General features: G+C 44.7%; 1 protein-coding gene across 1 annotated transcript; it reads left to right on the top strand.

Moving 5' to 3' along the window:
• The first annotated feature begins 1,112 nt into the window (after positions 1-1,112).
• On the top strand, positions 1,113-16,306 carry LOC103638070 (probable sugar phosphate/phosphate translocator At1g06470). The gene is made up of 12 exons (XM_008661058.3): positions 1,113-1,754; positions 1,852-2,021; positions 2,122-2,207; positions 2,303-2,352; positions 3,618-3,685; positions 4,966-5,066; positions 5,201-5,213; positions 6,662-6,846; positions 6,940-7,026; positions 7,717-7,811; positions 9,736-9,897; positions 15,732-16,306. Exons 1-11 carry the CDS (start codon positions 1,444-1,446, stop codon positions 9,863-9,865), a joined length of 1,296 nt encoding a protein of 431 aa, XP_008659280.1. The 5' UTR covers positions 1,113-1,443; the 3' UTR covers positions 9,866-9,897; positions 15,732-16,306.
• The last annotated feature ends 265 nt before the right edge of the window (positions 16,307-16,571 follow it).

Raw genomic sequence — 16,571 nt, 5'->3', positions numbered from 1 at the left:
AAAATATACTAGAAGAACATTAGATTTAATAAGCTGGCTTAGAGCGTGATCCGATTCACACCCCTGCAGCTGATGATATTTTTTTTCACGTGAGATTCCCGCTTTTGAAAACACAAAGTTTTTAATAAGGTGGTTTATAAAAACTATCAGCTTGTTCGTTATGTCTTGTTGTATATGGTTTCTATAATATTTTGTCTTTATAGATTATACCTGCAGCAGTCTAAATAGTTACAGCAACAACGACGTAGGGCAGTCGAACAAGTTTATGACTCAAATTATGGAAACTAGATTCTCAGTTTCTTAAAAACCAAGAAAATAACTTCACCTAGTTAACAACAGTTTATAAAAACTGAAATGGTTCTAAACACCATTCATCAATTTTTTTTATAAATTAGTTGATAGAAACTAGAGATAAAAGCTAGATTCCTAAAACTAGGTTGCTTCTAAATATGGCCTAAGTTAATTTATCACCTATGTTTACATTCGTGTTTGACTTTGTTATATCGCCTACGTATCTTTTAACGAAGTAGCTTCGACATCATTTTGTCTACGTGAGAGCTACACGTTGTTAACCATCTGATCTTAATGATGATGTGAGCACAGAACATCACATGGAGGGGTGTTAGTGCAAACATCCTCGGATATAGCTGCTGCCGCATTTCATGCTTGCATGCACACCACTTTGAGAAAAGAAAAATACTATATTCGTTCCGATTTATAATTCGTTTGGCTTTTTTATCTTAAATTTAACTGATATATCTTATTTATTTTTTTCATAATTATTATTAATTTTTGATGTGATATTGTTTAGCATAAACCGATCAAACATGACATAAGAATTTCAAACGACGGAGGGAGTACAAAAGATTAAATAAAGATAACCATTGCTCAGTCCTCTGGCCTCTCTTGCTGTCATGCACCACCGGTCAGCAGACCATCACCACAATTCACATCACATGATGTCCCACTACACCTCAAAAACCCTCCCATTTCACTGCTGGGCAACAGGGATGTAGGCGGCCCCGGCCCGGCCCGGCAGCGCGGCAGGCGGCGTGCGCGTGCCGCGTGCGCCCCACAAACACAAAGCCACCACCAACCCACCAGCCGAGCCGAGGCGCCCAACCGGGCGCGGGCGCGGGCGCGGGCGCGTCCATCCGCCCCCCGACTTCCCATTCCCACCGCGCGCACCCGCCAAATCAACCACCCCTTCGTCGCCCCCGTTCCGTCCCGTCCCGTTCCGGCAGGCAGCCACTCGCGAAGGCGAAGACGCAGGCGCCGAGCCGCCGACCCCACGGGCCCCCACCCCACTCCCGCCGCGCCTCTCCCTCCGCGTTTCCAGATCCCCCCGCTCGCCCGTGCCGCGGCATTGGCACCGGCACCCCGCCGAGCGCCCGCAATGCGAGCCTTCTAGCTTCCCGTAGCACGGACGGAATCGCGAGAGGCATGCATCCCAAGCCCGAGGGCGGCGAAGCCAACGGGGCCGCCGCGGAGGCGGGCTCCCCGCGGTCCGGCAACTTCCGGCAGCGGAGCATGCACGCCGCCCCCGCGGATCCGGAGGCGGCGCGCCGGGCGTTCGATGTCGAGAACCCCCCGCCTTGCTCCGCCGCCGCGGGCGGCGGGCTCCGGCCCAGCGAGTCCGTCACCAAGCTGGAGTCGCTGGAGCGCGCGGAGCGCGCCGCGCTGGCGCCCGCCGTCGTGCTCAGGACCGGGTTCTACATCCTGGTGTGGTACGCGTTCAGCACCTGCCTCACCCTGTGAGTGGCCTGGATCCCCACACTACTGCTTCTCCCGCTCCCGCCGCGGAGATGGCGGCTTGACTGCTTCGTTGCTGCGTGGTGGTGGTGGTGGCAGATATAACAAGACGCTGCTGGGGGACAAGCTCGGCAAGTTCCCGGCGCCGCTGCTGATGAACACCGTGCACTTCGCGCTGCAGGCGGGGCTCTCCAAGCTCATAATCTTCTTACAGTCCAAGGGGCCGGAGGCCGCCGTCGAGATGGGGTGGAAAGACTACTTCATCAGAGGTGCGGATCTCGCTCGGTCCACGAGAGACTGCAGCTACGTCTTGCGCCTGCTTGTTTATCACGGACGAGTAGCGATTCTTACTAGCCGTTCTGTATGCAGTCGTGCCAACTGCTCTCGGGACGGCCTTGGACATAAACCTGAGCAACGCATCTCTTGTGTTCATCTCGGTGACGTTTGCTACTATGGTGTGTCCACCAAAGGATTTAATTCAGCCCCTCTTCTTTAGTTAGAATCCTCAATTTGTTCAGTGACTAGATTTCATGAGATTGATCTTTTGCAGTGTAAATCAGCCTCCCCGATATTCCTTTTGCTTTTTGCGTTTGCATTTAGGTGAGTGCTGGTCTTCATCCCATCCCCCCCCCCCCCCCCCCAAATTGTTTTTCCTACTTGGAAATTAGTTGTAAATTGCATTATGTCCACATTAGCACCACAAGCACAATGTTTCAATTCTCTAACAATTGTTACAAACTTGCCACATATTTGATTGATACAGTTCTATGTTTTACCCTTCTTTTGAAAAAAACATTTAGTTGAAGCAGCCAACGTCGTGCACTAATGAGTTATGGTGGTCTTAAGCTACAATTGAAGTGTTACTAAAGTTTACAGAAAAGCAAAAAAAAAAATTGTGGTTCAAATGTAAAGCAGTGATAAACCCACAGTTAACCCACTTGAGGATCTGGTGTGAACTTTAAATGGACACAGCCACAGTAATTGCCTAGTATCTCAACATGTCAAGCAGTACATTGTAACTTTTTCTAATAAGAGAAGTTGTAAGTAAGCTAATTTCGAATCAGCGTGCTTCTTTTATCATGACTTGTCATATGAAATATTTTCTCAAGTTACTGCTTCCTTCTTTAATTATTATTATTTTGGTCTTTTCCTCTCCTTTAATTATAGCTTGTGAAATGTTCTTTAAGTACAGAGATGAGCATTAAGTATTCTTTTCAACATCCATTTATTATTTCCTTGTGATAAGTTTATTACAGCGTCTGTTTGGGCGTTTTTGTACTCGAGTAGGGTATAACCACACTAGTGTATTTTATTTCTAGCCTCTAGCGAAAGGGCCTCTAGCCGAGTTAGTTAGGTGGTCTGAGTAGCACTCCTTAGGCCCTGAGTTCGAATCCCAGTGAGAGCGAATTTCAGGCTGAGGTTAAAAAGGTCACTCGCTGGTTCCTTTGGTTGTGTGCACACGAGATGGACTGATCTATAGGGGGCAGAGCCTCGTGTATGAGATGGGAGGGCTCAAAGCACGAGTAAAGATCTGGCCTACGGGTGGACCCTCATGTTGCACGGGGTGACGGGGGACCAACTTTCGTGACCTTTCTCGGTCGGGGCTCTCGATTGAGCTTCTTTTTTAATATAATACCGTGTGGGCGGTTTTTCCCTTACCGTCCGAGTTTTTTTAATGAAATGACACGCAACCCTCTTGTGTAGTTCCAGAAAAAAGTTTATTACAATGTCATAATATTAATTTGTTTTCTTAAGAAAGGGGTCACTGTCGCTCCCTAACTAAAATGCATGTCTAAGTGTTTCCTTTTTTATTTTCCATTGTTTTCGATGATATGGGCCTCTAAAAGTTTATTCCTATTTTCAAGGTTGGAGAATGCTAGCATCAAGCTTCTAGGAATTATAGTTGTTATTTCTACTGGAGTTCTGTTGACAGGTATTTGTGGTGATTGAGTAAAGAATTTGTAAAATGGCATTATGTTTCTAAGATTTAACTGTTTGCCTGTCATTGTAAGATTTTATGTTTCATTTGCTGTTTGGAAATTGGAACATAAATCTATAGGTGACGAACAAAAGCTTTACCTATAGAAAGGTGTTAGTAGGATAAACATAGATATCCCATATATATATATATATATTAGTTTTTTTAGAGTTCCAGGGACAAAGCCCCAGTCCATTGCATTGCATCAGGACCAGTAAATTTAGCGTTATTACAGCATAATGGAAGTGCATGTCGTCTAGCTGAACATCCAGTACAAAACGTTGAGCAATGTCACAGTTACGTATCAGCTAGTTTCAGACTGTCTTTTATTTTCCTCGCAACACACAGTATTGCAGGAACCCACATCCTCTGTTGATGTTGTATTCTTATTTTTACTGGAGGAATTGATCTTATTTCTAGTTTTAGTCGTAGCTATCGAATCTGACATCCAGAGCTGTCTTACTAAGTCATTAGGTCGTGGGTTCGAAGCAGCCTCTCCATATTTGCGGAGGAAAGGCTTGCCTAAGTTTATGTCTTCCCCAGATCTCACTCATGTGGGAGCCTCTGGGTCTGCCCCTTTTTTATCGAATATGGCTTCCAGCCTTTCGCTATATTCTCTTGGGAGTATTCCTTTTATTTTTCTTTTTTGCTTGTTTTTCTTTGGGCTGTGTGTACTTCTGGGTGTGTTTGGCCCTGCTCTGGTAGTTTTCTTGTATGTTTTTTCTTCTTAATGTCACGACAGGTGCTCTCCCGCCTGTTTGAGAAAAGAACTAAATCCTCTTGGACAAAGCATGTCACAATAAAAGCATGTGATATCATTTGACTATATTGATTCAAATTTACTTCAGCGACTTGTGAAGTCAACAAACTTTGCTTTGACTGGCCAAAATGTAATTGATGCATTTCATAAAAATAATAGAAATGCATGTCAAATCACTGTTATCATTCATAATTAAATGGATATATGTTGATTTCTGGATGTTATTCAGTTTCATCACTCTGATGTAGTTTTTCGGAGAATGTCTTGTTAAAAATAGTCAGCTCCACATCATGTTAAGTTCACCAATGTTCAATAACTAAGTTGCAGTAAACTTGAATATAGTAACTAAATGTTTTCCTTATCTTAGTCACCAACTCACCATGTTAACTGTAACATGCTGATCTGTAGTTCTTGTATCAGTGCTAAAAAAAATCTGGACTTATCTTTTCTGATTTGGCAATATTATTTTCATCAGTTTCCAAGGAGACGGAGTTTGACTTCTTGGGCTTCATTTTTGTGACGCTTGCTGCTGTTATGTCGGGATTCCGTTGGTCCATGACTCAGATTCTACTGCAGGTGAGTGTATTGATGAATTTTATACCTTTTCTTGTATAGCTATAGTTAATCCCATGTTTCACTCTTTTGTTTCTTTGATGCTCCTAAGCTAATGGTTTCTTTCTTTATATGCATGTGAACCTTGATGTTTCAAGAAAGACACTTACGGTACGTAAGCTGCAATTTATTCTTGAATATCACATTATCAATTCTGATAATAGGAAAGTAGTGCAGGTGTTTTAATTCTACATATCTGATTATTCAACCAACCATACTTGTTAAGGCGTAAGGCGAGGGTCAGACGTAAAGCGTCCAGGTCGCCTTACTTGTTAGCCTAAGGCGTCCGCTTCATCTGCTAAGGCGTCGCCCTGGTGCCTTGAACACAGTTAAGGCGTCGCTCTGTGGACGCCTTGACCTAATGTCAGTGCGTTGGACATCCAGTTAGGGAGAGAGGAGGAGCTGCGGGGAGGGAGCAAGAAGGAGCTGTGGGAGGGAGAGAGAAGGAGCTGGGGGGGGGGGGAGCAGCAGCTGGCGGCTGCATGGGATGGGAAGGAGAGCTGTGGCTGGAGTAGGTTTTAACCTAGAACTGTTGGGCTGGGCTATTGGGTCTTGTTGTGGGCTTTTTTCTTTTTTCCTATTTCTCCCTTCTACTATGTTGAAATAGGCTTACTTGGCCTTATAATTGTGCTAGCTTATTATTTTTGAATTAATGTTATATAAATAATATTTAGTCTAATCTTTTATATTACTATATAATAAGGCCTCGCCTCACCTTACGATTTACCGCTTAAAAGTTAAAAATGGGTCGGTCGCCTTACCTCGCCTTACCGCTTTAATAACTATGCAACCAACTTTTTTATGCTTACCAATCAAACCGTTTTCTTAATTAAAATAAGGCATGGCCTGGTTCTTTACAAGCCCATCTCTACCAAATGAGGGGTGGTAAGCAGTTAGGAGCCATTCCCTTAATTAACTGGGCCCGGCTATTGCAAGTCTATAGGGGTGTTTGGCATGGCTCCATAGCAGAACTCCAAGGAGGAGCTGGCTAGAGCAGCTAAACACCCTAACTTCAGAGTTGCAAACTCTAGAGTTTTGGGAGCTGCAATATAAATTTTTAAAGTACCTCTTTGCTGCTCCAAAATCTTTACAAAAATAACCTAGACATGGAGTTTGAAGTTATTTACTTGCCACTGGTTATGAGAAAGCAATATAGACTCCAGAGCAGAGCTGCTCCACCTGGAGTTTTGGAATAGAGACGCTCTGGGGTGGAGCATATCTCTACCAAACGTGGGGTGGTGTTCAAAAGTTACGAACCTAAGAATTAGAGAACTCAACCCTCTCTTTTCTGAAGCCACTGTTTAGCCATTCAATAGTGAATCAAGTGGCAGAGCAGAATAGTTAATATAATTGATCCCAAATTGTATACAACATCAGATGTTGTTGATCTGCTTCTAAAGCATCAGAAAGAACACTCACAAATGTGGGCCTCTAGTTTCTGCTTAAGCCATTCTATTTGGTATATCTGACTCCAGCTTGGATACAAGTGGGACCAATACTATTTAGTTAAAAAATATTAATTGACTATCAGGGGTTCATGAACTATCTTCCTTTTGCAGGCCTGAAGAATCCAATTACCTTGATGAGCCATGTTACGCCAGTGATGGCCATAGCCACTATGATACTATCTCTATTACTGGACCCTTGGAGTGAATTTAAAAAAAATTCATATTTCGATAACCCTTGGCATGTCATGCGCAGTTGCCTACTTATGCTTATAGGAGGAACTTTAGCTTTTTTCATGGTAATGACTAATGAGTTTTACATGATCTGGGGCATATACTTTCAGTAACAATCTGATATTTCATGCTCATTGCTCTATTGATTCTAACTGCAGGTGTTAACAGAGTATATACTTATTTCAGCAACAAGTGCCATAACCGTCACAATAGCTGGAGTAGTAAAAGAATCTGTAACCATTTTGGTAATATTTGAAATTGATCCTTTCTAAAGTTGTGCTTCTATTTATGTCTTGCTTTGTTGGGGAATCTGGATTTTGTGAACTCCTTCAACCAACCATGAACTACACTTTATCTGAAACAAACATCAGTCTGATACAGATGGTTGATTGAGTGGCTCATGGTAGAAAAGATAACAAGTCTTGAACACTAAAAACTGGAAGCGGTTCATTGTTTGTTCATACAAAGCATCCAAAGAAAGAAAGAAAACCCAAGAAGCACCTTAGATTTTTGGTAGACGATGTTAGAGGGAACTATGAAGTATCAACAGAGTTACGCCATGGCTAAATGCATTAGCTGTCTGCTACACTAGCATGAAAAAGTTTGATAACCCCAAACAATAGGAATTAGGAAATAGGTTGTATGTAATTCCTAGGCTCCATATAATTTGTAATAACATGAATTTAGTTTCTAATGCCTCTTAGGGCATGTACAACCCAATTAAATGAGGGGTCTCTTGAAGGGTCTCTAGGGCGCTAAGTGAAAAAAAAGAGACGGTCTCTTCGCGACCGTCTCTACACGAGTCTCTGTACATATTGTGTCTTGTATTATGCAGTCTCGTACTCTCGTAGTTGTCTCTTATATTTGGAAAACTGTTCCAAGGGCTCAAGTTTGTACATGCCCTTATGAAGAATCTCTTTACCTTGGTATTTCAGGTTGCGGTATTTTATTTCCATGATGAATTTACTTGGTTGAAAGGGGTTGGTCTTTTCACCATTATGGTTGGTGTTAGCTTATTCAATTGGTACAAGTAAGTACTCCTTTTCAAGATCAAGTCATGCTACTCTGTTTATCTATGTGCTCTGTGAGCTTGTATGCTCTGTTAGCGAAGTGTTTTGGTTGGTGGTTTGAATTTTGGCTGTAATAAAAGAAATGCTGTAAACTGCTTCTGGCATCAAGCTTTTTGGTCGTGATGCTTGGGGAATGAAAAGCCCTTAAACTCTAAAAAAACTCCTGTACAACACAATGAGATTAAGAAGTCCTTAATTTCTACGACCTAAAATTTTGTTCAGCCCAGGCTGAGGGAAATGCCAAACAGCTAAACTGAAACATCTTCCATTCATTTGGTCAGGTTATAACCAGCATTTTTTTCTTGTGGGGATTTATACCTGTATTTTAGTCTCGGGGAGTAATAGCAGGGATGTTTATTTGTTCAGAATTAACATTGTAACAATCAAGAATAGCTTAGCATGAATTTATTGACCGATATATGTCTGGTGACAAAAGTTAAAATGTCAAACAATTGCATGTCTTCCTTGGCTAACCGCAGCACCTGGTGAACACTAGGTGATGCACCGTTGAAGACAATCGTTTCAATGCTTCCAAATAATGAAATAATCACTGCCCCTGTCATGGGTAGTCAGCTAGGCCTACTGGAATGGGTTTGGCAGTGTGGCCCATTAGTGTTATGGATGTTGATCTGATCTGGATGGCTCTAACCCAAGAAGCCTGACATCAGCTAGCCAATAGGCGGCAGTCAGAACACAAGGGCAGAGATAGAAGGGACTAGGATAATAGATCTAATCTTTTTGCTTGATTAGATGGATACAAGGGGCTTTGCTTTCTTGCAGCAGCCCCTGTCCCTGCCATACCCTGAGGTGGTTATGGTATTAGTTTGATAGATGGATCACTTTATGTACATTAGATTTTGGCCGCCGTAAGGTGGTTCTCCGTATCTCGGTCTATGTAAGGCCTGTAATTTCTTCTTATTAATATAATGATACGCAGCTCTCCTGCGTGTTCGAGAAAAAATAGATGGATACATTTCCCCTCTTTATATATAGAGGCTTATTTGATCCCTAAAGAGACCCTTATCTCTAATTAACCCTAACACTAATGGGCCACACTGCCAAACCCAGTCCAGTAGGCCTAGCTGACTACCCATGACAGCCCCAAGAATGAACAAATAATCCATGTTCTTCTTGAATGATTGGGCTACAGGACTGACAACTCTAATCAACCATTCACTGAACATGGCGTCCTCAACAGTAGGTCACAAATTTGAAAGGCCAACTTGCTGAAATAAATAAGACAAACCGGCCTAGAGAAGATGCAATTGGTGAGGACCTGTTAGATATTTTCATTATTTTGGACTTTCGGTCATGTAATAGACATTTTTATCGGCTGTGGCATGCCGACAGCAAGCCAACAGAAGAATTGGCTCTTCTTTGGTGCCCAAGACTTCTAGATCAGCCACCAAGGTTCAAAGGATGTGGATCCTATAAATAAATCCTCATAATCCGAAATGTTTTGGGATGAGGGCACTGTAAGCTTGTTAGTCTACTGTTTTGGGATGAGGGCACTGTAAGCTTGTTAGTCTACTGTTTTGGGATGAGGGCAAAAAGGTGACGGGCAAGATTAGCAATCAAGTTGTTATGCAGTTAATTGTCTTTCCAAAATAAAGTATTAGCTCCATTACCCAGTGGTCACAAATGCCGTCACATTAGTGATTCTGTACCAATAGTTGCATGCACACAAATTTACAGGTTCATTTACATCAAGAATTTTCATCTACGATACCCCCTTTCCCAAAAGAAAGGTTACCCAAAATTGAGGAACTTTTTGATGCATTGTGAACATATTAACATATTACTCCCTCTGATCATAACACTCATTGGATGCTGTATCTTGATGTTACCTTGTCATGGTGTAAGAACATTTGTCTCTACTCACAGGTATGAGAAATTCAAAAGGGGTCATATAGATGAGGATGATGCCAACTCTCCTTCATGTACTGGTGACGTCAAGTACATTATTCTAGACGACTTGGAGTATCAGGATGAATTTGAGGAGGAAGATACATAATTTTGTAGTACAGCGACTTTCAACTGCCACAGGTAAAGAAAAGATGCCCCCTACCACCAAAAAAATGTGTGAAAGTTCAAAAATAACAATTTTAAAATATCTGATTATGGCTCCCCTAGCGTTTGGTTTCACAGTGCTTCAGGTCTGAACATTTTCACTTCCTACCCTATCTGTCGTTATGATAGAGATGAAAGTTAAAAGGTAGAAAATAAAATAGACATGTATCATATATGATCAATTTTGAAATAAAATTGATTCGTTTTTCCTATTGTATTATACTTTCTCTGTTCTAAAATTATAAGATGTTTAGGTTTCTCTAGATACATTGTTTTAACTATGTGTCTAGACATAGGGATAGGGGGTTGTTGAGCACCGAATTGAGCCTTGAGGCCGGACGGTCCGCGGTCCGGACAGTCCGCGCCTGTGGGCCGGACGGTCCGCGCATGCGTAGAGCAGTTTAGGATTCCGAGTTTTGTGCTATGTTTGTTGGCTAGATTTGCGGGATTAACTCGAAATCCAGTCGTGTAAAGGGTCCAGTCCCCCTCCTCTATAAAAAGAGAGGTCTACGACCGATTTGTAACAATCAATCGAATCAATACAACTTTTATTCGCATTTATTTCCAGTACAATTAGGAGTAGTTCTAGTCTAGTTCTAGTTTAGCCTTCCGATCCCCAAATTCTTCGCCTCTCTTCGACTCTACGCCGATTAGAGGAGTCTAGGTCGGCCGGCCCGAGCCTAGACAACCCCTAGGATCTCTCCTCCCCGACGGGGTCCCTCCCGGGAGCGAGATCCAGGCGCCGCTGGCGATCTTCCGCCGCCCCTGTGCACGCGCGGACCGTCCGGCCCCAGGGCGCGGACCATCCGGCCGTCAGGCAGTAAACCCTTGCCCCTGCGCTAGGTCGCGGACCGTCCGGCCCCAGGCCGCGGACCGTCCGTGCCTGACCAGAGAGCACCGCCGCCGGTTCTTCTTGAGTATTTGGCGCTCCGAAAAAGCGTCAACATACTTTTTGGCGACTCCGCTGGGGAAAACACATATAGACCTATCAAATCGGCTCTCAATGGCCGGTTCAAAGGATAGCTCTGAAGTTTCCACCAGCAATATCATCACACCGACATGGGAAACCTTGCCGGCTGAAGAACAACTCCTGTTCGAGGAGCGTCAGGAGCAGTTGATCCAAGAAGCAAAGGCGAAGTTCTTGGTCGACTTCAAAGTGGACAGGAACAACAAAGTCGTTCGGCAACGGGCGACGGATCTGGCTTCGCTCCGATCTACTACGATTACCCCCAATGTAAGTAACACCAACGAACTCCAATCTCTTAAAGCTTACATAGACGGGCAGCGAGAACAGTTGCAACGTATCGTAGGGGAGATACAAAATGATCATAAAAGGCTAGTGCGTGTGCTTGATAAGTCTACTATGACAAATCTTCCTTCGCACGAGGTTGAATTGAGGGAATACACACATAATTCATCGACTACAGGTTGTCACGACCAGTCACAACCCCTTTATGGGATGCCGATGGACATGAACCCTGGGCAACGACAGCCTCCCACGCACATCGGCGATAAATTTGCCGATCTGCACATGTCCGGACCGTCCGTACGTGGGCACGGACCGTCCGGGCCAGCGGCGACCGATCCCATTTTTAGAAGCGAATTACCGAGACCTGCACCCAAGCCTCCACATGTCGTGCAAACCCTAGATAACCCATTCGGACCATCTGCGTATGGCGTCAGACAGTCCGAATACAATGTCGGACGGTCCGGCCACATGGCCGGACGGTCCGCGCACGGAGCCGGACGGTCCGCGTATTTAACCGGACGGTCCGGCACAGAGTTTTTTAAGGAGGATGGATATCCAACTCCGTATCCGTCCCAGCTAGACTCCCCATCTCACCATACGACACACCAGCACCATAATATAATCTATCAAACCCGTGGGAGTGAGTACTTTCCGGTCCCTAGAAGGCCAGAAAGGAATGGCCAGTCCTATGAGCCTCATAGGGCATGCATTAACGCGCCACAAAACCCAAACCAATGGGGAGGAAAACAATATGCCAACATCCAAACAAACTCACCCATATTGGATCAAAGAGCCGGTGGTCTCCCACCGGCTGCCATCGATATAGTAAGGGAGGAAATAGCTGGGGCGTTCCGAGATAAGCTCGAAGTTAGTATAGTCCCTGGGGGGCAGTCATATCGGAGACCTTATGATAGCCAGTTTGACCGGCTCCCATACCCACAGGGGACCAGAATACCCGAATTCGTAAAGTTTTCAGGTGACCAAGAAAAGAGCACGCGTGAGCACATAGACCAGTTCTTAGCACAGTTAGGAGAATTGGCCGACACCGAATCATTCCGTGTACGTTTATTTTCATTATCTTTAACAGGGACTGCATTCACATGGTATGCCATGCTCCCTCCTAATTCCATTTTGTCGTGGGGAGATTTAGAACAAAAATTTCATGAACATTTCTTCTCTGGCAATTATGAGCTAGATTTAGTAGACTTAGTGGCCCTACGACAAGAAAAGGATGAATCGGTTAGTGATTACATCCGGAGATTCCGGGATACGAGAAATCGATGCTTTCAAATTCATTTAACAGATAAACAACTGGCGGGAATAGCTTTTGATGGATTGCACTATTATTTAAAAGAGAAATTAGAAGGCATCCAGTTCTTTACGCTAGCACAATTACATCAGAGAGCTTCGGCTTGTGAAAGCCGAAGCAAAGAACTAGTCAAAATGGTTCATCATAATGACCATATAGTAGAACATAATCAAAGTAGTTCGGACGGTGAACCAAAGGAAATTTACACTGCCGAAATAGTTTGGCCTGAGCAGGCCAAATCCTCGGCTTGCTCCTCCTTGCAGCCAGTTCAAAAGAAACAGCAGGAGGAGATTAAGTTTACATTTAATGTTGGCAAATGTGATAAGATATTCGATGAATTACTAAAAAATGGTAACATTAAAATTGATTATATCGTTCCACCTGCCGACGAACTAAAGCGTCGCGCATACTGCAAGTGGCACAACTCATTTTTCCATGCCACTAATGATTGTAATGTGTTCCGACGACAAATCCAATCGGCCATTAACGAAGGACGATTGAAATTTCAGGAGGACACGGAGCCCTTTCCAATGAATATGATCGACTTCAAGGGCAAAAGGGTCCTAATTCAGCCCAACACAGCCGATAAGGGCAAAGACAAAGAAGTCATCATCGGCAACTCACGGGAGGCCGATGGAAACAACAAAATTTCTTGCAGGAAAGTGGTGGCCGAGAAGATTCCTGATGGAGGAGAGACACTGAAAGTAACCATCACAAACTCCAGCACTGGGGGGCAAGCGCAGACAAGGGAATACGCGCGAGGACCCATACTACGCATCGCGGACGGTCCGGTATCCAGGCGCGGACGGTCCGTAGCATCACCGGACGGTCCGGAGCGTTCCAGCGGACGGTCCGGCAACGCCGAGGAGCCACGGCGACCACGTACCTTCAAACCACGACGACCAGAAATAGGTACGTGGAAAACTAACACGTTCAAGGCAACTGGCCGGTTGGTAAAATCTAGCCCGACCTTTGATCAATTATTGTCTAAATATGTGAAAAAGAAGGCTGGCCCCAACAACCGGCCACCAAAGGGACCTCGCTTACTCACCCAGGTGCGACGGCAGGTTAAGCCGATTGGACCACCACACCAATCGGAAAGGACGGGAGGTCATAATGTTCAATTAAGACCTAACGTGCCTGCATGGACACCTCCACCACCATATCCACCTATGCCATATCCATACACATACATACCTCCACCATATGTCCCAAATCAAATGTGAGGCATGCCACCATACCCATTTGGGATGCCACAGTACCCCGCTTGGGGGGCACCCCAAACATCTGTATTCAATAGGTTGACACCTCCAGTACAAGACCGATTGAGAGCCCCTCAATCTGGTCCACGAGCACAGGCCCAACAAGATTGCCGAACAACTCGGCCCCAAAGGCTGACTAATCCGGCAGGGGGGCATACAGCTACAACCTCCAACAGTACGAAAAAGGGAGACATCATTAAAATAGGAACGACAGATGTCGTCGTACAACAAAATAACGAAGGGCCGATGATTTTTGGTGAATCGGCCAACACAAACAAAAAGGAAAGTACGACTGTCAATAAAATAGCCGATCCAAAATACTCCATGTCCCGATGGTGCCCATCGGGATTGACACGATCGCAAAAGCGAAAATTACAGCGCCTTAGAGCAAAGGAGAATCAGGAGAAGGAGGCGGAAAAAATATTCAATGACACACATCCGCAGTATCCGCCACCACAAAAGAGATGGAGACCAAAGGCTGTTGAGGAAAATCAAACGGCCATAAAGACAGAAAATAAAACAACAAATGTGCAGCTCTTTGCAGGTATAGCAGACAGTCCGGCTATAAAGAACAGACCAACCGTACAGGGCGCGGACCGTCCGACCCCTGAGGCCGACTCATCCGCAATACACCATGACATCTGCAACGACGTACCAACACCCATGGAGGAAGACGACCTGCAAGGAGAAGACCTGGTCGACTACAAAGCTACGCCAGAACACTTAGAAAATTAGGAAAGCAAGGTGACGAATTGGTCAGGACCAGTATGGCGCTCGGCGGTATTGGGAATAACAGTTCGATTAAAGCTAAAGGGGTCAAGTCCGTTGAGTCAACCATCGGGACTAAGGCCACTGCGTGTCATCCTAGTAAGTGTTAAGATGCCTAAGAAAACTGATGTGATCACATCGAGTTAGTTGCTTTTGGTTCGCTCAGCTCCACCAAAAGGCAGGGGGGCATATGTTGAGCACCGAATTGAGCCTTGCGGACGGTCCGGCCCTGAGGCCGGACGGTCCGCGGTCCGGACAGTCCGCGCCTGTGGGCCGGACGGTCCGCGCATGCGCAAAGCAGTTTAGGGTTCCGAGTTTTGTGCTATGTTTGTTGGCTAGATTTGCGGGATTAACTCGGAATCCAGTCGTGTAAAGGGTCCAGCCCCCCTCCTCTATAAAAAGAGAGGTCTACGGCCGATTTGTAACAATCAATCGAATCAATACAACTTCTATTCGCATTTATTTCCAGTACAATTAGGAGTAGTTCTAGTCTAGTTCTAGTTTAGCCTCCCGATCCCCAAATTCTAAGCCTCTCTTCGACTCTACGCCGATTAGAGGAGTCTAGGTCGGCCGGCCCGAGCCTAGACAACCCCTAGGATCTCTCCTCCCCGACAGGGTCCCTCCCGGGAGCGAGATCCAGATGCCGCCGGCGATCTTCCGCCGCCCCTGCGCACGCGCGGACCGTCCGGCCCCAGGGCGCGGACCGTCCGGCCGTCAGACAGGAAACCCTTGCCCCTGCGCCAGGTCGCGGACCGTCCGGCCCCAGGCCGCGGACCGTCCGCGCCTGACCAGAGAGCACCGCCGCCGGTTCTTCTTGAGTATTTGGCGCTCCGAAAAAGCGTCAACAGGGGTGTTTGTTTGGGATTATAATCTTCCCAGATTATATAATCCAACACTAGATTATATAATCTCGAGATTATAATCCCAAACAAACACCCCAATAGTGTATATCTAAGTGCGTGTGCGTATCAAAAGCTATACATCTAAAAAAATTTCAAAACGTCTTATAATTTAAACTGTAGTATATCTGAATTCTGAAAGCCCGTTGTCTTTGTGCATTCTTCTACTGGATATTTGGAACTCCGATTGCGCTCTGACTTGGGAATATCATGTGGATATATGACAGTGATATTTTAAAAGATTAACTCCTTATGCCATTTTTTCTCAACATTTATGTATTATTCCATATGTACTGATGATTCAACCTTTCTTATTTTGGCAGGCTTGTTCATGCCTGACCCATTGATACCTGCCCATTGAAATATTACTTATGGAGGTTTTCTCTGGAAAACATACATGAACACACCTAAGGCTAGGTGTGATTATACTATGCTCGCCAAAATCTGATGCGATCTGTGTGAGCTATGTTTGTCACGATGGATGTTGAATTCTCATCTTGATTGAACAGTCAGGCTAACTACACTGTCAAGCACTCCATCGGATCAGAATTCCCATTTTGCGAAGATTAGCAGCGGTTACAGAATGACATGCATGCTATAGCAGGAACTGCTGAGAATGCTCGGGATCTGTATATTTGTTGTTGTCTTTGCGTTAGTGCGCTTGCACATATTCATTCTTGAACCTCCACATTTTTGGTGACGAGGTGTACTCATTCTCTATATAGGCCTGTTTGTAAAACTGACCAGATGATACCCCACACGTGCTGTTTTCCCTTAAAACCTAGGGAGCGGCATTTGGTTTTCGCTGTATACTGTTTCGGGGCACCGAATATGTTGTGGCTTGATTGGGAACTGGTTATAAGAAAAGCATGATAGATTGGGAACTGAATTTCTGTTATGCCGCCAAGTAAAGGCACCTAGTTCGAATAATTGCCAAAATATCTCTTCGGAGGGGAAAAAACTTTGGTTAGCTTTTATGTTTGGGATTTTTCTCTGCTCTTGCTTTTCACAATCGCCATGACTTCAGAATTCTAATGTTTGAGCGAAGGAATGGGACTTCTGGGCATTACGAACAGTGTCTAAGGACCCGAAAGTTTTCCTTTACTAAACTTGTTCGGATGCTAATTAGAAGTATATATTAAATCTAGTGTAAATATAAAACT

This window comes from Zea mays, chromosome 9, assembly GCF_902167145.1.
Source record: "Zea mays cultivar B73 chromosome 9, Zm-B73-REFERENCE-NAM-5.0, whole genome shotgun sequence".
Lineage (NCBI taxonomy): Eukaryota > Viridiplantae > Streptophyta > Magnoliopsida > Poales > Poaceae > Zea > Zea mays.
The sequence above is the reverse complement of the archived record's forward strand: the minus strand, read 5'-3'. Positions and strand labels throughout refer to the sequence as shown.

What these genes read in the sequence shown, in the direction of transcription:
- LOC103638070 (XM_008661058.3), top strand. Translation starts at nt 1,444, where the DNA reads ATGCATCCCAAGCCCGAGGGCGGCGAAGCCAACGGGGCCGCCGCGGAG. An exon ending in TTCAGCACCTGCCTCACCCT is followed by an intron (nt 1,755 to 1,851) that starts GTGAGTGGCCTG and finishes TGGTGGTGGCAG; the next exon opens with ATATAACAAGACGCTGCTGG. An exon ending in CGGTGACGTTTGCTACTATG is followed by an intron (nt 2,208 to 2,302) that starts GTGTGTCCACCA and finishes GATCTTTTGCAG; the next exon opens with TGTAAATCAGCCTCCCCGAT.